This window comes from Aquarana catesbeiana, linkage group LG03 (assembly GCF_042186555.1).
Source record: "Aquarana catesbeiana isolate 2022-GZ linkage group LG03, ASM4218655v1, whole genome shotgun sequence".
NCBI lineage: Eukaryota > Metazoa > Chordata > Amphibia > Anura > Ranidae > Aquarana > Aquarana catesbeiana.
The window spans coordinates 184,185,905-184,208,262 of NC_133326.1; the positions used below are offsets into that span (position 1 = coordinate 184,185,905).

Genomic DNA, 22,358 nt, shown 5'->3' on the forward strand with positions numbered 1-22,358 from the left:
CATGCTCAGCCCGGAACAGTGCTCCCGGCCTCCCCTCAGCCCCTGCCAGCCCGTGGGAGGATAACAAGAATGTGGTGGAGATGAAGTCTGGCTGAGACTGGACACCGGGCTTCCTGATTAACCCTGTCAGTGCCGGCATCCAAGTCGCCTGAACTCCATCTATGGCATCCTGACAGCCAGAGCTTCTACAGTGCAGACCCCATGCAGAGGGTGCTATGCAGTGCCATAGACAACAAAAGGGCAAGGTAAGGGCACTCATCTCCTTGGGTGGGACATATCAATATTAAGTCCTTATTTTTATTTTATTTTGTTCTCTATTTTTATCTCTACCATGGTTTATTTAAAAAAAAAAAAAAAAAAAGTTTCCCTGAAACTTGCCTCTTAAATTGGGGTGCGTGTTACACGCCGGTGCGTGTTATACGCCGATAAATACGGTATATCCTTCTGTAAGCATGTTCATTTACACCAACAACTCTTGCAACTATATTAAAATTCATGGTTTAAAAGTCTCCCTGCATTGAGCTAAAAAAGTCCAGCCACATTCATAACAAAACTGCAATCATGAAAATCTAATGGATTCTTGCCCATGGAATAAGTCCAATGCATTGCTTATGACAGATTCAGACGCTTACCTCCTTATCCGTGGTGGCTTTGGTGGTGGGGAGTCCATTTTCTCGCTTTCTGTGCAAACAGGTTGGCTGTCTGTATTTTCATCCTGCCAACAGCAGATGTTTGGTAGTAACAGCACCATTCACAGATCCACAACACACACACACAACTTAATGACGTTATATCAAAAAAAAAAAAAAAAAAAAAAAAAAAAAAAGGGCAATTGTTATAAAAAAAATCATCACTATTTAGATCTTTTCTAGGGAATCACTGATGTGTATTATTTAGTGGTCCAGTGTTAAAACCGAAAAATTCAGGATGCACTTGGCCTAAAACAGACAGTTTATATATAAAAAAAAAAAATTTAAATTTAAATTAAATTAATGTGGCTGGCGTTTTTGCATTGAAGTCATGGGACGTGAATTTGCATCAAAGTCAATAGGATGCCATTTTGCATTGATGTCGATGGGACACAGCATGCCATTAAAAACGGCAACTTTTTTTTTTTCCCTTCTTTCTATCTGCAAAACCCTTATAACTATTTTTTGCCGATAAATCAGTGCATCCCTAGTATTTTTTTTATTAAAAGGCTATTTAGGGAAGACTCTTACACATACATACTGTACATACAAAATAGCAAAACATTTCTACAAAATTTTCACCACTCCACCAGTGGAGGATATGTGGCAAAGCAAACCTTCATCAAGGTTGAGTCATTTTATTTGTCACATTTTCACAACTATACACAGGTGACAAAGTACAGCACTGTGCAAATTGATTGGGACAAACAGAAAACTACAATTAATTTCAAATTTTGAAAAAAATTAATTTACTGTCAGTAATTGATATGGCCTCTCTTAGCTTAAATTACCTCCCTTACCCTTATTGATGCAACTAATTTTTCACACAGATCATTCACTTCAGGGTCCCTAAACCACACTTGAACACTTTCTATCATTTTTTTTTTTTTTTTTATACAAGCCACCTTTATGGGAGCATTTATCTTTCTTATGTAAGCCTTCACAATGTTCCAGGTTCTCTATCAGGTTTAAAGTGGTGCTCCACGCAAAAGGAGAAGTTCCGCTGGTTTGCTTACTCCCCCCTCCGCTGCCACATTTGTCACCTTTTGGAGGGGAGGGGGGAGCGGGTACTTGTTTTTGACAGGTACCCTTCCTCACTTCCGGGAGACCTCGCCGCGGCGTGGTCCCCAGGAAGTTCACCCCCCCCTCCTTCCACCGCTGCCGGGCCATTCAGAAAGGGCAGCATGCTTTGTGCAGTAGGGAACCGGCTGTGTGGCCACAATGCTTCACTGAAGGTTGCCCTTACAAGGAATGGCGGCGGCAACACTTGAGAGCCGAAAAGATTGAAAAATTGGCTGAGGTGCCGACATCGTGGAATCCCTGGACAGGTAAGTCCAGGATCCCTGGACAGGTAAGTGTCCCAATATTAAAAGTCAGCAGCAACAATATTTGTGGCTGCTGAATTAATTTTTTGGCAGTGGGGTGCGGAGCTACGCTTTAAGTCTGGTGAATTTCCTGGCAATTCCTTGAATTTTTGTTGGGGAAAAAAGTCTTTAGCCAACTTGGAATTGTGGCAGGGAGCTATGTCTTGCTGAAACATGGTGCCTCAATAAGGAAACCACCTATTTAGTATCGGGTCAGTTTTGCTTTCAGAACACCTACATACTTATTACTGTCCATCATGCTTTCAATGGGGTGAAGCGTTTCTGGTCCAGAAGCAGTAAAACGCTCACAAAACATGACTTTAGGTGGGTTCTTAGGGGCTTGCTGGATGTGGTCAGTTCAAAGAGGATCTCCAGGCAAGAGCTGAAGTTTGACCTGTATCCATGAACATAAAAACGGGGTTTCATCTGAAATTACTACTTGATAACCATCTATATATCTACAATCGGTATAAAAATAAAATATTAATGAATATAGTGAACTAACTTCAATCACATCCTCACTGCGAGAAACATCAATTCAGACAGAAAAAGAGTGAAAAACAGGAGGGCAGCTTCTCAAACAAGTTTAGACATGGGGAAATCAATCTGCAGCAAGGTTGAACTTGCATAGACCCAATATAAAAAGTCTTGAACAGCGCTTACATGCTTGTCCCAACGAATTTGCACAGTACTGTAGGTAACATTTTAAATTGTGAAACAGGGCAAAGTGTGATTAAATAAAAAAAGTTATTTTGCTAATCTTGATTATAGACCCCTAAAGGAATTCTACTATAAAAATGTCCATTTGCCTTTAGCTCTATTTGGATCAGGTTTGAATAAGAGTACCATGGAATGTTCTATGGATTCTGTAACAGCAATAAAAATAAACTGATCAAAAAAAGGTAAGGATCAAAAGTTCCTGAGTAATGATCAGAAGAGATACATTTTTAAATACATAAAAACGGTCCTTTTTATTCCAGCGGCATACGTTTATATGCATGTCTTGACAGATATTTGGATTTCATGTAATGGATCTCAAGACAGTGCATTTCTATGCACCTGTGCGAATGCCTCTACTGAAAACAATGCAGCTACATTATTCAGCTCCGTAAATAAAAACCGGTGTAAATTCTTTTTATATTGCAGAGGCTTACAAGCTGAATGAAAGACGACAACATGTATGAAAAGCATGGCACCGGTGTACCATTGTTGCATTATAAACATAACACAACCTTTTAGCAATTGGTGCTTTCAATAACAGAAAGCTTTACATACCAATCCATCCACTATCTTCCTGGACTCATTCTCATACAGCTGAAGCTGCTTTTCAAATAGCTGAGCTATAGCACGATGTACAAGTTCATACTGCTCCTGAAAACAAAAAAATAACACGACTTAACAAAAACTCACAAAAAAAAAGTGTTTAAAAGGATAAACCATTCTAAATAGAACTAAACAATTGAAATTTTGTGCTTATTTTTTGTTCTTGTAATACTGCACTGTCTTGAGGGACACAGGACTCATTGTATTACACTGATGCCTACAGATCCTATATCTCACAAAAGTGAGTACACCCCTCATATTTTTGTAAACATTTTATTATATCTTTTCATTTGACAACACTGAAGAAATGACACTTTGCTACAATGTAAAGTAGTGAGTGTACAGCTTGAACAGTGTATATTTGCTGTCCCCTTAAAATAACTCACACAGCCATTAATGTCTAAACCGCTGGCAGCAAAAGTGAGTACACCCCTAAGTGAAAATGTCCAATGGGCCCAAAGTGTCAATATTTTGTGTGGCCACTATTATTTTCCAGCACTGCCTTAACACTCTTGGGGATGGAGTTCACCAGAGCTTCACAGGTTGCCACTGGAGTCCTCTTCCTCTCCTCCATGATGACATCACAGAGCTGGTGGATGTTAGAGACCTTGTGCTCCTCCACCTTCCGTTTGAGGATGCCGCACAGATGCTCAATAGGTTTTAGGTCTGGAGACATACTTGGCCAGTTTATCACCTTTACCCTCAGCTTCTTTAGCAAGGCAGTGGTTGCCTTGGGGGGGTGTTTGGAGTTATGTTGGAATACTGCCCTGCCACCCAGTCTCCGAAGGGAGGGGATCATTGCTCTGCGTCAGTATGTCACAGTACATGTTGGCATTCACGGTTCCCTCAATAAACTGTAGCTCCCCAGTGCCGGCAGCACTTACGCAGCCCCAGACCATGACACTCCCACCACCATGCTTGACTGTCATGTCTTTGTACTCCTCACCTGGTTGCCGCCACACATGCTTGACACCATCTGAACCAAATAAGTTTATCTTAGTCTCATTAGACCACAGGACATGGTTCCAGTAAACCATGTCCTTAGTCCGCTTGTCTTCAGCAAACGGTTTGCAGGCTTTGTGTATCATCTTTAGCAGATGCTTCCTTCTGGGACGACAGTCATGCAGTGTGCACATATGGTCTGAGAATGGATAGGCTGACCCCCCAACACCTTCAACCTCTGCAGCAATGCTGGAGGCACTCATATGTCTATTTCCCAAAGATAACCTCTGGATAGGACACTGAGAACGTGCACTCAGTTCTTTGCCATGAGGTGTCATGTTGAACTTCCAGTGATCAGTATGAGAGAGTGAGAGCAAACACACCAAATTTAACACACCTGCTCCCCATTCACACCTGAGACCTTGTAACACTAATGAGTCACATGACACTGGGAGGGAAAATGGCTAACTGGGCCCAATGTGGACATTTTCACTTAAGGGTGTACTCACTTTTGTTGCCAGTGGCTTAGACATTAATGGCTGTGTGTTGAGTGATTTTGAGGGGACAGAAAATTTACACTGTTATACAAGCTGTACACTCACTATTTTACATTGTAGCAAAGTGTAATTTCTTCAGTGTTGTCACATGAAAAGATATAATAAAACATATACAAAAAAGTGAGGGGTGTGCTCACTTTTGTGAGATACTGTAGATATGGACACTACCAACATATTGACCAGCCTGGTATATCCCCCTTCTACTCCCAGTATGCCCCAGTTTTGTGGAAACCCAACGGTAAGAGCAAGATCACAGACACAAATGGGTGGGACCTATGCCCTCCATCCCCAATAAATGGATTTACAGTAATTACAAAAATGTAATTTCCTTTCTCCAATATACAGAGACTATTGGGTTATCTAAAAGCAGTCCAACTGAGGGGCGTTATTAGCAAATTGAAAAAGCGCACGGTTGTGTGTGCGAAATGCATCGACAGAGGTAGCGCCAGACTAGCCTCATGATCTGCCATACGCCCCAGCAACTGTGTGTGTGGCTTTTGCCGCACTGTCATCTTCCTTTGCTTTCTATGGACAAGTGTGCTGCTGATTTTTGAACTCACGAGCCACCGTAGTTCAGTTCCCGGTCAGCTGGTCGACAATTCCTATGCACAGGACACTATGGATCACGCCAGCACAGCTTTGCACAGGGACTTTTCAAATTTCAACTAATGCAGTAGCATTCACCTTCATCTCAGTGATTCCTGGGGAAGTACGGATCGGACCGAATGGAGACGGCCTTAGACACTACAACGCAGTGGTGAGAGCCTCCGGGCTGTATCATGTGCTTGCCGTCCCTTCCCATACCCCCTCACCAATGAAATGAACACTGAGATATACTTAAATATACCGTGCACCTATCAGCTGTGTTATTGTGGCTAAGTATATTTGCAGTATTGCATGAATAACTGTGCTTAAAAGGACTTGTTCATCTCATTTTGTGTTTGCCCCGTCTCAGATCCGGGACGCTCATCCATGCATAACATTCAATCAGCCCATTACTACTACTGTACCTTAGATCCGGGACTATGCATTACATTCGAACAGCCTACAATTACTAATGCATTACATTCGATCAGTATACAAATACTATCATATCTTTTTGCTTCAACTTTAATTTATCAACTCTCCAGGCTTTCCAACAACTAATGGACACTGGTCCCAATATTTAATGGATATCTAGTCACGAATGTCACGACACTCTCTCTCTCTCTCTCTCTCTCTCTCTCTCTCTCTCTCTACACATACATACATACACACATACATACACACACACACACACACACATACACACATATACATACATACACATATACACACACAAATTATATATACATATATACACTTAATACCACAGCAGTACCATAGAATAACATTGTGTACTGGGTGTGCGTGTGGTTTTATGTTCTGGAGCCATTTTGTGACAAAGTTGTCCACTTGTAAGTGTGTGTTTCTTTTTATTGTTCGGTATTTGGGAAAACTACTCCACATTAATGTTATTTCTGTAATTTTTTTTTAGTGGGTTTTAACATACTATTTAAAGATCAATAAAGCTTGTTACATATTTTCAATGATATACCGTGGTGGATTCTCCTTATTGCTTTCTTGGAATATCTCTTTATCCCAACCACCTTTGATATATTCCAGTGATTTATTTGCTTTGGAGGTATCCCGTCCTAACCGATGAATCGTTAACACCTTACTATTGGTTGAGCCCTCTCACCATTTAATTAAATTGGAGTCAGATTCATTTTATCCGCATATTGCGTTATTAGCAAAACACTAACAGACCCATACCACAACAACAGAACTTGAGGCTGCCTGCTGCTCAAAGAGCTGCCATCAGATGAAGCCTAAACATCCACTTGGTAAAACAAAGAATAACTAAACTTTTGATGAGAACAAAAATACATAAAATTCCCTTCCGTGTGATCAATGTACAGTGAAGGGACTTTTAACAAACTTTGTTGCAGATTTTTTCCTTTTTCTATGCTAAAGAAATTAAGAGTGACTTTTTAATTATTGTTAAGCTGCTGCACTTGCAGGGTTCTAATAAAGGAAAGTAGCAGGGTCTGAATCCCTTTAGAGGTGTTTAACTCTTCAGGAGTATCTCACCAAAACTGAATGTTTGTTGCAGAGGATGTGAGGATGCCCAAAATCTGATTTGTTTCTTAGTGCAGACGTCTGGGAAAATCAGTGAGTCAATCACACAAGCAGGAAATTACATTTCTGGGGGGCATCCCGTACATCATTTGTGTACAGAAGGTAATTTTAATTAGAGATAGATAGATAGATAGATAGATAGATAGATAGATAGATAGATAGATAGATAGATAGATAGATAGATAGATAGATAGATAGATAGAGATAGAGATAGAGATGGATAGATAGAGATAGAGATGGATAGATAGAGAGAGATAGATAGATATATAAAAAAAAAAAAATTGAAGGAATCCCCTCTACTGTGCTATTTTATTTGGACAGCGGGACTCCTCCACTGTCAGGATTCACTGATAAATGCTGCAGCAGATTGACTGCAAGCTCTAATCAAACAAAAATACACGGACAGTCTCATTTAAAAGTTGATCATAAGATTGACTCCTCTCAAACAGGAATAAATGGATCGAAATTTTTCAGATCCCTGTAGAACTGACCAACTTACAAATCATCTATGGCCAGCTTTAGAGAACGCGTAAGCAGACGACCAGGTGGCAGCCTTGCAAATCTGGAAAACCGATGCTTAACCACTTGCCAACCGCCTCCTATACATATACGTCGGCACTTTAAAGATGGACATCTCGGTAACGGCAGCAGCTACTGCCACAACCGAGGTATCCATCTCTTCAGGAGCCAGTCGTGTTTACGATAATGGTGGTCTCTGTGGCGGATTCGCCACGAGATCACTGTTATCGGCGGCGGGAAAGATGCAACCCCCCTCCCCCCGCAGCTTACCAGAGCCGTCGGCAGCGGCGGAGGAGATCGGGACCTGTCCGTGGCCAGGTATGGAACGAGTGAGGGGGAAAGATGGCCCCCACCCATCTCCATACCATAGCAGGGTGGAAGCAATGTCATAACGTCACTTCCGCCCATAAGTCTTAAAGGGCCATTATTTAAAAGTCATTTTTTCAAATGACATTTTTTTTTATTGCATTTAAGTCCAAATATGAGATCTGAGGACTTTTTGACCCCAGATCTCATATTTAAGAGGACCTGTCATGCTTTTTTTCTATTACAAGGGATGTTTACATTCCTTGTAATAGGAATAAAAGTGACCCACGTATGCGCGCAGAAGCGAACGCATATGTGAGTAGTGCCCGCATATGAAAACAGTGGTCAAACTACACATGTGAGGTATCGCCGCAATCGTTAGAGCGAGAGCAATAATTCTAGCCCTAGACCTCCTCTAACTCAAAACACGCAACCTGTAGAATTTTTTAAACATCGCCTATGGAGATTTTTAAGGGTAAACGTTTGACGCCATTCCACGAGCGGGCGTAATTTTGAAGCATGACATGTTGGGTATCAATTTACTTGGCGTAACATTATCTTTCACGATATAAAAAAAAAAAATTGGGCTAACTTTACTGTTGTCTTCTTTTTTTATTCAAAAAAGTGAAATGTGGTGTGAAAAAAAGTACTGCAATGACCGCCATTTTATTCTCTAGGGTGTTAGAAAAAAAAAAAAAAAAAAACACAATATATAATGTTTGGGGGTTCTAAGTAATTTTCTAGCAAAAAAAAAAAAAAAAAAACTGTTTTAAACTTGTAAACACCAAAATCTCCTTACGAGGCTGGTCCTTAATAAAGTTTTTTTTTTTTGGGTTAACAAAAATGTACACATCCTGGTCCTCTAAAGCAAATTAAACAGCAGTGCTGTGTAATCTGCCCCCCTCTAAACTGTAAAGAAAAAAAACCTCCCTGAACCTGTCACTTCCTGTATGCCCCTCTATACTGACCACGATAACCAGGGCTACTTAGCCCTGATCACCGTGGTCAGAGTGCGTCCCCTGTCGTATGCTGCCCTGCTCTCCTCTCAACCCCTCCTTCCTGCCTGTCAGTGCACTGTCTCTGCTCCTCCCCCCCGCCAAAACTAAAATTGTCACTGCCAGCCTATTACCACACTGTGTAAATCCTTAAAAAAAAAAAAAAAAAGAAGGAGCATTCTAAATAGCTATTTGGAGCTGTCTTCAGGCCAGTCACGTGACTCGCAGCCGCTTTACAGCTCTGAGACAGGGCTTCTGCGGGAGGAGCCGAGCAACCACGTAATCTCCCAGGCTGACATCAGAGGGAGATCACGATCCCTCCTGCAGTAGCCTTGTATCGGAGCTGAAAAGCAGCTGCAAGTCACATGACCGGCATGAAGACCGCGCTAAACAGCCATTTAGAATGGTCGTTTTTATAAGCGATTTACACAGTGTGGTATGCCAGCCTTTAATAGAGTGGCTGGCAGTTTTTCATAAAAAGGCTCAACACTTTAACCCTTTCGCCGCCAGGTTCGTACATCTTATGGACCCAATGGTGGGGGGTATTGCACACAATCTTGTTTGTGAAACTGACGGACAGACTCCAACCAAAGGGCTGAATGGTAAAAAGTGTGCAAGTGACATTCCATAAGTTAGGGGTTGTGTAAATACTTAATCCCCCAGCATACCTCTTTCCAAGGTAAGCCAACAGAAAATAACAGGATAATGATGGCACCCAATAGTCACATTCACAAAGAAGCTCCTGGTGCTCATTCTACCTACAAAGTGATTTTTCAAACAGAGGGTGACGCTAGAGGCGGTTCCAAAACTCCGGTCCTAAGTGCATTGCGCCTACCAATACACTCCATACAACTACAGATCAATTGCCAAGGATAAACTGATTTGGATAGCTGCACATAAAGACCAGCTCAAGCAGTGTATAATAGAATCTTGAATGAAAGAATCGTGATCTTGAAAGCAGAAAAACAAACCAGCAGAGAAAATGCTCCCATCCTTCCAGGACACTAGCAAAAAAACTTAAGCATGCTGGGAATAGGGAGGCTTTGTTTTCTAGTGTCCACATCTTCCTTTAGGCACCACAATAACTCACTAGTCTTAATACGGCGTCCCTGAATCCAGCATTTTTTCAACCAGGGAGCCTTCAGGGGAGCCTTGGCAAAGCCACAGGTTTTCACTGTGCACTAGTACAACCTTTGAGCCACCAGGGCCCTAACAACCAATTACGTCATCAGTTGAACAGGAGGATGTCAGGAGCCAGAAACACTGGAATACTAGCCGGTCTCTATCGTTGGGTGCCCTACATGTGTGAATGTTGCTGCGCTATGTGAAACTATCAGTTTAGTCTTTTTACATTTTAGAACGGGGCTCCTCTAGAGATTGTGCATAATTTTAAAGGGTGCCTTGACTGGAAAGGTTGAGAAACACTGCCTCAATCAACGAGAAAACAAAGCTGGTAAATATGAAATACTGCATATCAATTCAATTCAATAGGTCATATGCTTGCAGCCAGCAGGTGGCAGTAAGTTTGATCTCTACCATAATTGCTTACACAATGGACTACTTGCTTAAAAAATTTTAACCCTTTTGCTGCTGTACCCAGCTTGCCATTTTCCACCAAGGGAGTAAGGGAGGATTTTAACAACTCTGTCAGGTTTTCTCTTTTGCCATCTCTGTCCACCATTGGGGAGATTTCCCTTCACTTCCTGTCACATGGCTAGACAGATAGATTTCTGTGATGTACCATAAAAAAAAAAAAAAAAAAAAAAAAAAAAAAAAAAAAAGACAAATATAAATATTTTCAGAACTTTTTCCACCTTTAATGTGACCTATAAACTGTACAACTCAGTTGACCAACAAGACTGAACAACAAACGGAAATCTTTTGGGGGGGGGTGAGTAGAAATAAAAAACTAAAATAATGTGGTTGCATGCACACCCTCTTATTATAAACTTGGGATGTAGCTGTATTCAGAATTAAGCAATCACATTCATTCACACCTGCCATCATTATTTTATTCTTTATATGTCTGGGCTTTGGGTAGAGTGGCCTACCCATAGGAAGCCTTCTCTAATGGAAAAAAAACATCCAAGCCCGGCTAAACTTTGCAAAAACACATCTGAAGTCTCCCAAAAGCATGTGGGAAAATGTGTTCTGGTTTGATGAAACCAAGGTTGAACTTTTTGGCCATAATTACAAAAGAAAGGTTTGTCGCAAAAACACTGCACATCATCAAAAGAATACCATACCCACTGTAAAAGCATAGTGGTGGCAGCATCAGGCTTTGGGGCAGTTTTTCTTCAGCTGGAACAGGGGCCCTAGTCAAGGTAGAGGGAATTATGAACATTTCCAATTACCACTCAATATTGGCACAAAATCTTCAGGCTTCTGCTTGAAAGCTGAACATGAAGAGGAACAATGACCCAAAGCATACATCCAAATCAACGAAGGAATGGCTTCACCAGAAGAATAAAGTTTTGGAATGGCCCAGCCAGAGCCCAGAACTGAATCCGATTGCAAATCTGTGGGGTGATCTGAAGAGAGCTGTGTACTGGAGATGCCCTCACAATCTGACAGCTTTGGAGTGTTTTTGCAAAGAAGCCAAGAAGTGCCATGCTGATAGACTACTACCCAAAAAGACTGAGTGCTGTAATAAAATCAAAAGGTGCTTCAACAAAATCATTAGTTTAAGGGTGTGCACACTTATGCGACCATATTATATTTTTTACTTCCCTCCGCCTCAAAGATTTACGTTTGTTGTTCAACTGAGTTGTACAAAATATAGGTCAAATTAAAAATGTGGAAAAAAGTTCTGAAAGGATTTATCTTTGTATCATTCTTTTTACATGACAGAAACCTGACATTTTAACAGGGGTGTGTAGATATATATATATATATATATATATATATATATATTTTTTTTTTTTTTTTTTTTAATTTCCCCCCTTCTACATACACACACACAGTATAGATAAAAGTGACAGCTTCTACCCAACTGTCTTTTCTGGTCAGTGTAAAAATATTCAATGACTACAGAAGTCTACCTTAGCCTGGATATACCCGTTTAGGTTTTTTTGATCATTCGACAAATAACTTTTTTTGCAGCAATCATTTACAAGACATACCAATTTACATTTATCACAAAGGCTGATAAAAATGCATCACTTAAATTTTATACCTTGGTTTGGACTGCTGAATGTCGCTGTGTCCTCATTTCTTGAATTAGACTAAACACATTGAACTCGGCAGGTATTCTCTAAAATGAATAAAACCTAGTAAATGTCTTGTTTGATACAATAAAATCTCCAAAATAATCAAAGTCAAGTTGTGACGCTTACCCGAGCTTTAAGCAAATTCCATGTATAATCTATTGCACAGATAGCCCCCGTCCTTCCACAGCCAGCACTGCATGAGAATAGAAAAATAAAAAAGTACACTCGTATGTGTCTCCTATGTGCACTGGGTAAAGCTGACCTAAACACCTTAAAATAATCAAGTGTAAACAGCAATAATGCTGTACAAAGTAGACAAACCCATAGCAATCCCTAAAAAGAATACATTAACTTTTACTAGTTTAACTATCATATACCAATAGGTAGTACACAAACTTAGAAAAATGCTGTAGTCTCCTCTATGAGAGCCAAAACATTTCGACGGCTCCTTCAGAGTCCTGTGCCGTAAACGGCGTCATCACGGCTCCGGCCAGTCACACAGCTGGAGTCCACAAACCCGGAAGGAAGAAGAGTGAGGATTGAAGGTGACAGCTCGCCGTTGAAAGGGCTTAGTTCTAAGGCAAGTCTCACATAATGTGCTAGTATGCAATGCAAACTAGCACATTATAACTTTGCCTTGCAGGTTATAAAATAAACCACCGCCGGCGGTTAACTACAGCTTTAAACGGCATAGAGACCCTCTGGATTCAGCATGGAAGTGCCAAATCAGCTCTTTGCATTGCAGAAAAAAGTAAAGTGTGTTTTACTGCATGGACATTGCAGTACACAGTGAGGTGACATTCATTTTGCACAGTACTCGATTGCACCATTGTAGTAGTTGTCAACGCCACTGCAATGCACATGCAATGTTTTGCAGTGCTCTACTGTATATTAGAAAGAAAACAAAAAAAAAAAAAAAAAAAAAAAAAAAACACACACAGAGTAAATTGTCCAATATTTAGTGCATTAAGGTGCACTGCCAGCCCATTCAAACTGAATGGGCAGCCTTACGGCACAGTATGCCTTACTGCATCATAAAATTTAGCATTACCACAACAGATAATGATTGGTCCTTGTAATGACAGACTAAGAATAAGATTTTCTTGATCCATGGCAGTATACTTGTTCCAGGCTAAGTCAGCAGAAGGCATAATTCTAGAAAACCAGCACTTTTGCCAAGGACCACAATCGTAGCGCCCATATTTTTCTTATGACAGGTTCCTTTTAAACAAACAGTTGTATATTCCTGAAACCTAAGATCCAGCAGAAGATATTGGCTGTCAATACGTCAAAATCCCCCCCCCCCCATCCAGTTTAAGAATAAAGCACGTATGTAGTTTGTTTTAAATGTAGTAAACATTTTTTTCAGTCACAACCATTTGCAACCCTCGGTCATGCTCACCTACCTGCAATGTACACATAAGGGGACATCTTCATGAGCTTGATAGTCTCTCATTAAACTAATCATATCCAAGATAGAATCAAAAGACGACGGAACATCATGATCTGGCCAGTTCACATAATGAAACTGCTGAATTTTTCGTGTCTCCTGGAAATAAAGTCATGTATATTATTACGGTATAATAAAAAAGGTATTTCATTAGAAGAACAGGGGAGAAAAGGCTTTACCTAACACACATTAACATTGTGGAAAGAGCCCGGTGAGTTCTTGGGACTATTTTACAGGTTACTCTATCATAGATCTATCCATGTATGGTGACGAAATGTCCAACTTCTTCCAGGACACTTCCAAGATATGGTGTTGGCATCGGTGTGTGGCAAAGGCACTAACTGGCTGCTCACTGAGGCTTGTTGGAAGTCACTTTCTATCAACACATACAGAACTATTGGCCCTGCATTGTATCTGCAGCTGTCAGAGTGCCTAGGAAAAAGGCTGTGGGAGGCTTTCATAGTGTGGAGTTTGCAGGAGTAAGGCCGTGAAATTTGCACTATGTATGGCTGTCCACAGAGGTAAGGTAAGAAACTAATTTTCATTGGTACCCTAGGCATAGAAGAGCATTTAACCATTTCAGTGTGTTTTAGGGGAGGGGATGGTGAAGGTGGGTTCCACTGCAAGAGAATTCTACTTTTCCCTGAAGTTAAAGGGTAACATCACTTTCATTGGAAAAATACAGTATAAAAAAAAACAAAACTGCGACAAGCAGATGGTGTACAGAACGCCCTCCAGAAATGTGAATCCCTGCTTGTGTGAGTAACTTACTTTGGGACCCTCCCTGGCAAAGGACCTTGTCCCCAAGTTGATGACAAGAGCCTCTTCCCCACAACACTGGCTCATTGGTGGAGGGAGGTGACCTATCAGAATCTGGAAGCCCCCTTTAACCACTTGAAGACCAGGCCTTTTCTGGCACTTTTTGCTTAGAAGTTTAAAATCAGTATTTTTTGCTAGAAAATTACTTAGAACACCTAAAGATATTATATTTTTTTTTAGCAGAGACAGTAGGGAATAAAATGGTGATCGTTGCAGTTTTTTTTTTATATCACACAGTATTTGCGCAGCGGTTTTTCAAACATTTTGAGAAAAAAAAAAAAAAAAAAAAAAAAAAAAAAAAACCACACACAAGCACAATATATACTCCAATTTTTTTGTAAAATGCGAAAGATGTTACACCGAGTAAAAAGATACCAAACATGTCAAGCTTTAAAATTGCACATGCTTACGCAACAATGATACTTAAAAATCTCCATAGTCAACGCTTTAAAATGTTTTACAGGTCACCTATTTAGAGTTACAGAGGAGGTGCAGCGCTAGGATTACTCTTGCCGTGATACCTCATGTGTGGTGCAAACACCGTTTACACATGAGATCGCTTCTGTGTAAGCACAAAGAGATGGGGGCACTTTTACACTGCCTCTTAATTTTTTTAGATCACTTTATTCTGATTACATGGAATGTAAACATCTCTTGTAATATAAATGTAATAGGAAGGATTACAGGTCCTGTTTATGCAGGGATCTGGGGTCAAAAGATCCCAAATCCCTCCTTTACCTTAAAAAGCAAGGATCAAAAACATTTTTTGATCATTAGTGGAAAAAAAAAAAAAAATATATGGTTTACTTCCACTCTAGACGTCATGATGTTGCTCTGGTCCTCCAAGGCCACAGAGGCGATCAGAGATGATTTGGTCTCTGTTCAGCTCTGACCGGCCAGTGTTCTATCGAGAAGTGCCCGGGACGAACGGAGCATGCGCCATACCAAACAGCACATTTTACGATCAGCTGTTGTGACGGCGCCTGCGCACAATAGCCGACGGAAGAAATGTTTCTGTCAGATTGTGCCTCGCGCTCCCAAGACATGTTCAAGTCAGTGAGGGCGGGTTTGTTCATGTCGGGGGTGGATTTATAAATTATGGGCAGTGCTGCAAAGATGGGGGCGGAATTTTTAAAGATGACCGGTGCTGCAAAACTAAAAAACTTTTTCTGCTATTCTTCCTGGGAGCTTGCGGGGCGTGTTTAGTCAACTGAAGGGCAGGTTTTTCTATGTTGGGTGGGTTTGCAGGTCGTATTTAGCTAGCTAACACAAGCCATTTGCCACAGTATCAGTGCCGATTTTGATGCAGCTTCGTTGCATGACCCTCTAATTTGCACATAGTTTAGCAAGTACAGTTCTATTATGCTTGTATCTTAAAGGGGTTGTAAAAGGTAATTTTTAAAAAAACAAAAAAAAAAAACAAAAAACAAACATGTTATACTTACCTCCACTGTGCAGCTCGTTTTCCACAGAGTGGCCCCTCGGCGGCTGTCTCAGCTCCTCCCCGCAAGAACTAAACACCTTCATGCGAGCTCTCTCGCATGGTGTTTAGTTCTTGCAGGCACGTTCCCGTGATAGAGTCGGCAGCTATAGTCGCTGAATGTATCACTTGGCCCCGCCCCCGGCACGCCGCGTCATTGGATGTGATTAACAGCAGCGCAAGCCAATGGCTGCGCTGCTTTCAATCCATCCACTCTATCCAATCAACGGCCAGGCTGAGCGGCGAAGAGGAAATCGGGGGCAAGTGCAGCAGGTGAACAGGCTCAGGTAAGTAAAATGGCGGGGCAGGAGGGGCCAGTATTGTCAGATGTTTTTTCACCTTAATGCATAAGATGCATTAAGGTGAAAACCCGTGAACCTTTACAAGCCCTTTAACCCCTTCAGGGCTGGGTGTGTACAGGGTATGTATAGAGCGGACATGTATTGGTGGGATGGATGTATACAGCGGATATGTATTGGCGGGATGGATGTATGTATACAGCGGACATCTACTGGCGGGATGGATGGATGAATGTATACAGCGGACCTGTATTATGGATGGATGTATACAGCTTTCAAAGTCGGACATGTATTGGGGGGTGGATTTTGGGGGGGATGAGTGGCTGACATGTGTTGAGGAGAGGATGTGTACTGCACAAAATGGCTGCCATGTTTTAAGGTGGGGGGACGACAACACAATAGCTGAGATGTGTGGAGGACATGTGTATTGTACAAAATGGGAGACATGTGGGGGGGGGGGGGGGGACACAGTGGCTGAGATGTGGATGGATGTACACAGCGGACATGTATTGGTGGGAGGGATGGATGTATACAGTGGACATGTATTGGCGGGATGGATGGATGTATACAGCTTTCAGGGGCGGACATGTATTGGGGGGTGGATTTTGGGGAGACACAATGGCTGAGATGTGTAGGGCGCATCTGGGCGAGTTGCGGGGCGGATCTGGATGTGTGTTGTCCAGGATGTTGGAAGTTGCAGGTGTGTTGTCATGCGCACAGTACATATAAAACACACAGTTCTGTTGTAGGAAGGCAAATACAACTACACCTATAGGGGAGATATGGAGATATATATATATATATACACACATATATATATATATATACATACACACACACATTATATATATATATATATATATATATATATATATATATATATATATATATATATATATATATATATATATATATATATATATATATATATATATATATATATATATATATACATATATACACATACATATACATACATATACACACACACACACACACACACACATACACACTGATATGTGCTCTCATTACTATTTGGGGGGGGAATTTCTCCTGCAGCCCTTCATAAAACGAAAACACTGTCTACTGTTGAAAGTTTGCATATACCTGTGTCTCTTGTTACTGAATGTAGTTTACCCCTCCCAGTGTCATCATTCAAAGAAGGGTGATTGTACCCTGAGTGTATATCTTTGTACCTGTGTTTGAATAAACCGTGTTTTCGGTTTCTTACTATCCTACACTGATGTCTTGACAAGTGACTGACTGGATGGGCTAATTTTATCTTTAACATGCAAGTGATGGTTATGCGTAGGACATACTTCTCTTGAGTATGGGGCTCGTCACATGACTGTTTTCTAGAGAGCTGTAAATGTGGTGTTAAGTAACCCTTTTTTTGTCACTCTAGAGCTCTAATGAAACTGGTCAATGACAAGCAGGAGAATTGGGATATGTATTTGGAAGCTACATTAATTTCCTTTGCAGTCAAAAATGCAAACCACCACAAAATTTGTCGTTTGCATTAATGTATGGAAGGGAGGCTGTTTTCCCCACTGAAGTTCCTGTTCAAATACCGGTTAGTTTCTGTAAGACAGCTGCGCTGCAATTCTGTGCTCACATATACAAACACTTGCAGTGGAAGGGATTTAAGGCTGCAGGGCTTATCTATAAAATTTATAGGCTGTTCATTTCCTACAATTAGGAAGTCAATCAAGTTGTGCACCGGCATTTGTTAATCGGCATTAAGAGTTTAATAGCTTTAGGGTATTGTATTAAATTTGCATTTTTTTTTTCAATCTCTTAATTTATATTTTTTTAAATTATATATTATTTTTATGCCGTTTTAACCCAGCCAGTTAGGCCATGCTACTCCCACACGTGGCGGCATCCCCTTATTATTTATTTCATGTCCTTCTTACTCTACGAAAAGGTAAAACCAGCCTGCTACTTTCAGCATACTTTTCTCCTCTTTTTTTTGGACGTTTGGCATTACAATCAATACTACTAATCCCTTTTTCTCTCTAGTCTTTAGGTTACCGTCTACCAGAGCAAATAGTCTCCTTCCCCTTTGGATATTTGACATTTGTGCCTATCTTAACAAAACACAGTGACGCTTGCTCACACACACCGCCGTTACAGAATATACCTATAACCCTTGCGTGTGTCTACCATTACTTCCTTGCTCAATCTTATGTGCACCACCCTATCATGCATGTGATTGTGTGTCTATATTAAGCTCATAGTAAGCATATATATATATATATATATATTTTTTTTTTTTTTTACACACACATTGTTTAATAATCTAAATAGCCTTATTGATACATAGATATATGTATGGTGCTTTTCTAATATCCTAAGCTAGAGAGAGACACTGGTCACGTAGTAGCATATATTTATGTATGTGTATGCTGTTACTATGTATCCTTTTCTTTATAGATTTACTATTACTTATGATCGAATCTTTGGGACAATTATTTGACCCTCAGTACATTACCAATCTCCTTGTTACTCTAAACCTTCCTAGCTTTGTAAGTATGTATTTCCTTTAACATATATTGGCTAATATATATATGTATATACATACACACACACCCCTATGCAGACTGCTATTCTAGTGTTCGTTCTCTCTCTATTTATATTATCTCCCCACAGACAGGTTTTGATTCTTGTCCCCTTGATTGTCACTTGTTTGGGGCTACTTGCTTTGCTGGGCCTTACCAAATTGGCTAGTTCCCTGTTTACTTACGTTATATCCGCATGATATGATCTGTTTATACGTTTTTTTTATATACATATACTAGATACTCAAGCTCTTCAAGAAGCACACCAATGCACGTAACATGTAGAGCGATCCCCATGAGCGACTTTTCATCACGACTCAACCACCTTATGTATCAAACAATTTAGGATTTATATTGATACTGTAAATTTAACTAATAATATATATATCCTATTCTTTGTATTATAGGTGGTAGGAGAGTCAATGAGGTCCTTTATTTACATGTGTTTTTTAATATGTATTTACATACTTTGTTTATATTTTAATCGGATAAAGTTAAAAACATTTTACATAAAGTCTATGCGTGTGTCTTTAAAGTCCATATCTTTATCCAACCATTCCCTTCCACTAACTGCATTAAACCTTTGTTAGTCTAAATGATATTCATATGCAAAGAATAAAACAAAGATTCAATCACGGCGTATAAAATGTATTTGGAAATAATGATTGCCTGACATTTTAACATGTTGTACTGTTATTTTTTTGTTCTTTTTAAAAAGGTGCAGCATTAGTCCTAGATGTTTGTTGTAAAAATTTCTTCCTGTGGTTGTGTGTTATGGCCATTTCTAAAGTGAATTTATTGCAATAATATGAAGTTAGATATATTTACGAGCATACACTTACAGAGGCTCTTCCCCTCCATTGATATGTAAATAAACTAGTTGGATAGGTTTTGGAGCTGAGACAGGAAATTCTCGGCAGAATGTGATGTAAGCAGGAGTTAGGGGGAGGAGATTTTTGCCTTTGAAAGAAACGTGTTTGGAGAACAGGTGTATTTGGAAGGATGATGGAGACATGCAGAGTGCATCTGCTCCATAGAGACCAAAATATCAATGTGAAACGCGTTTACCAAAATTAAATGTTTATTTTAGATTATCATCATGACTGAGCAGGTGCCGGAAGCTGGATAACTGGAGACATTTTGAGTTGGACCCAAAGTTGAGTACCTGTTTAGTTTACTTAATGCATACATATTGTACATGCGTATATTTGTAGGCATATTTTTGTAAGCTATGAGTTGTGTTGTACTGTGCATCCTACAGTTGTAGGTGCAGTTTTTTTCTGTTTAGTAAAGCATTGATACACTACAGAAGTCCAAGGTTCCTTGGTTTTACCACAAGAACTTTAATAGATAGATGCAAAGCATAACATTGGGGGCTCGTGCCAGGATTTGCGCTAAAATCTCAACTGAGGGAGACCTGTTTTCACCTTAATGCATAGAATGCATTAAGGTGAAAAAACACAAGGGTTTACAACCCCTTTAAGAAGTGGAAGCAAGTGGTTGGGAAGGATAGATTCAGTCACATTAAGTGTCTGTTGACCAAAAATGGGGCACTTTGCATAAATGTGCCATGCTGTGAAGACTGGACAACAGCAGGCCTGTGTTCTTCCTAGGACGGCACAGAGAGACATGCAAGTTTATTCGTTACGTTGGCAGTCAATGCCTTTCCGTGAAAGTGTTTCAAGGCAACAGTGGGCACCCTACAATAGTTTTGCAGTTAGAAATGGGCAGATAGAGAAATGTGAACAGTGAGCTATGTTTTTGGCACAGTTGGAAGGAACATATAATCTGCATTGTCTCTTACTCTTTTCAGGTACTGAGCATCGAGAGGGAGCAGGCAGATGACCACGCTAGATGGGAGGAGGCAGACAAGAAGAGAGCCTGAGGCAGATGCAGATGATTTCCTGATGGTGGCTGAATTGGAGTGGACTTTCATCCAATGCCCTGTACACACGATAGGATTTTCTGATGGAAAATGTGTGATAGGACCTTGTTGTCGGAAATTCTGACCGTGTGTAGGCTCCATCACACATTTTTCATAGGAATTTCCGACACACAAAGTTTGAGAACATGCTCTAAAATTTTCCGACCACAAAATCCGTTGTCAGAAATTCCGATCGTGTGTACACAAATCTGACACACAAAGTGCCACGCATGCTCAGAATAAATTAAGAGACGAAAGCTATTGGCTACTGCCCCGTTTATAGTCCCGACGTACTTGTTTTATGCCACCGCGTTCAGAACGATCGGATTTTCCGACAACTTTGTGCGACCGTGTGTATGCAACACAAGTTTGAGCCAACATCCGTCTGAAAAAATCCATGGAATCGGAATGTCCGATCAATGTCCGACCGTGTGTACAGGGCATAAGGGTTTCCTTATGACCAAGAGGACACGAGACTTTCATCTTGGACTTTTTCCATAAACTGCCAAAGACATTGTTAACCCTGCTCAAAAGTAATGTTGCAGCCTTCCAGGGACAACAAAACAAAAGTCTGACCGCCTAGAAGATACAGGGGTCGAAAGGGAATTTTTTCCTCCCATTTACAATATGGGGGGTTTATTTCGCCCTTTCCAGGACAGGTTGGCAATTGTTTGTACTTTTATAATGAAGTCCATTTTCCGTTTGTTTAAATAGTTTGTAAAATGAAAAGAGAAAATGTATTTCACCTTACTGATTCTGTATGGTTATTAGGGGGGGGGTTTGGCTGTAATCACTTATTATAGTATAAGGTTAGCAGTTTATGGAGGAGATAACCAGCCGAGGTATCAGGGATTCCTTGACTAGTAAAAATAACTTATTCCTAAAAAGGTTAGTAAAATATCAAATTTATGTATGTATGTATATATATATATATATATATATATATATATATATATATATATATATATATAAAATTTATAAATGTACCATGGGGTGTTTGATTCCGGTCTAGCTCTGCATAGAAGGCAATTATCTTTCATGTTTTATTGTCAAAGCTTTATCGTCTCTGATAGTGTATCAGGTTAAATGACAGAGTGAGTGAGTGGCAGACAGTGTCTGTGTCAAAAGCCTTGTACACATGGTTTGATTGTTGGCAGGGGATTGTCTGAGACTGTTGTCCTAAAATCTTACCATTGGTACACTCCTTTTGACAATTGTCAAATTTTCGGCCAACAAATGTTGGATAACAGGCTTGTAAATTTTCAGGCGGACAATGGCTCCACCTCAGATTTTTTGATGGTCAGTACACAAATCTGTCACACAAAAGTCGAAAGTACAAGCACGCATGCTCAGAATCAATGCTCAAACACAAAAATAGCAGAAGGGGCCCAAAGGGTGGCGCTCAAGGGCTTAAATTCCTCGCAGTACGTCACTACGTTTGTGTTTGTGGCATGACAATTGTGTAACGTTCGTATGCAAGACAAGGTCCTGCCACACGCCATTTTGATGAAAATCAGACGCTCAGTTGACCAACAATCGGACCGTGTATACCAGGCTTTACTGTGTGTGTGATTACTCCTAATGAGTGTGTATGTGTGTGTCTCAGTCACTGTCTCAGACAGCGAGAGGCTTACACATTTTGATGGAGTGTGAGGTACAACGATTAGGAGTTAGGGAAACCAATGCCCTCTGGCGTCACGCACAGTGTAATTTCAAAATCTGTATTGACGCAGAATGTCACGTACTTATTGCCACAGAGTG

The 22,358-nt window shown here is 40.4% G+C and overlaps 1 protein-coding gene and 1 long non-coding RNA gene across 3 annotated transcripts in view; one reads left to right on the forward strand and one right to left on the reverse strand.

Moving 5' to 3' along the window:
• The window catches only part of LOC141131845 (uncharacterized), a 67,754-nt gene extending 46,490 nt beyond the window's left edge, over window positions 1-21,264 (forward strand). The window contains exons 2-3 of the long non-coding RNA XR_012242818.1: window positions 19,764-19,829; window positions 20,487-21,264. This is a non-coding gene — a long non-coding RNA (uncharacterized lncRNA). The remainder of the gene's footprint in view (window positions 1-19,763; window positions 19,830-20,486) is intronic.
• The window catches only part of PTPN12 (protein tyrosine phosphatase non-receptor type 12), a 121,675-nt gene that overhangs the window by 31,591 nt on the left and 67,726 nt on the right, over window positions 1-22,358 (reverse strand). For both annotated transcript variants that reach the window (XM_073619592.1, XM_073619593.1), the window contains exons 8-12: window positions 13,471-13,613; window positions 12,191-12,257; window positions 12,031-12,108; window positions 3,329-3,424; window positions 633-715 (exon numbers count right to left, since the gene is read on the reverse strand). In XM_073619592.1, coding sequence (XP_073475693.1) covers window positions 633-715; window positions 3,329-3,424; window positions 12,031-12,108; window positions 12,191-12,257; window positions 13,471-13,613 — 467 coding nt within the window. The remainder of the gene's footprint in view (window positions 1-632; window positions 716-3,328; window positions 3,425-12,030; window positions 12,109-12,190; window positions 12,258-13,470; window positions 13,614-22,358) is intronic.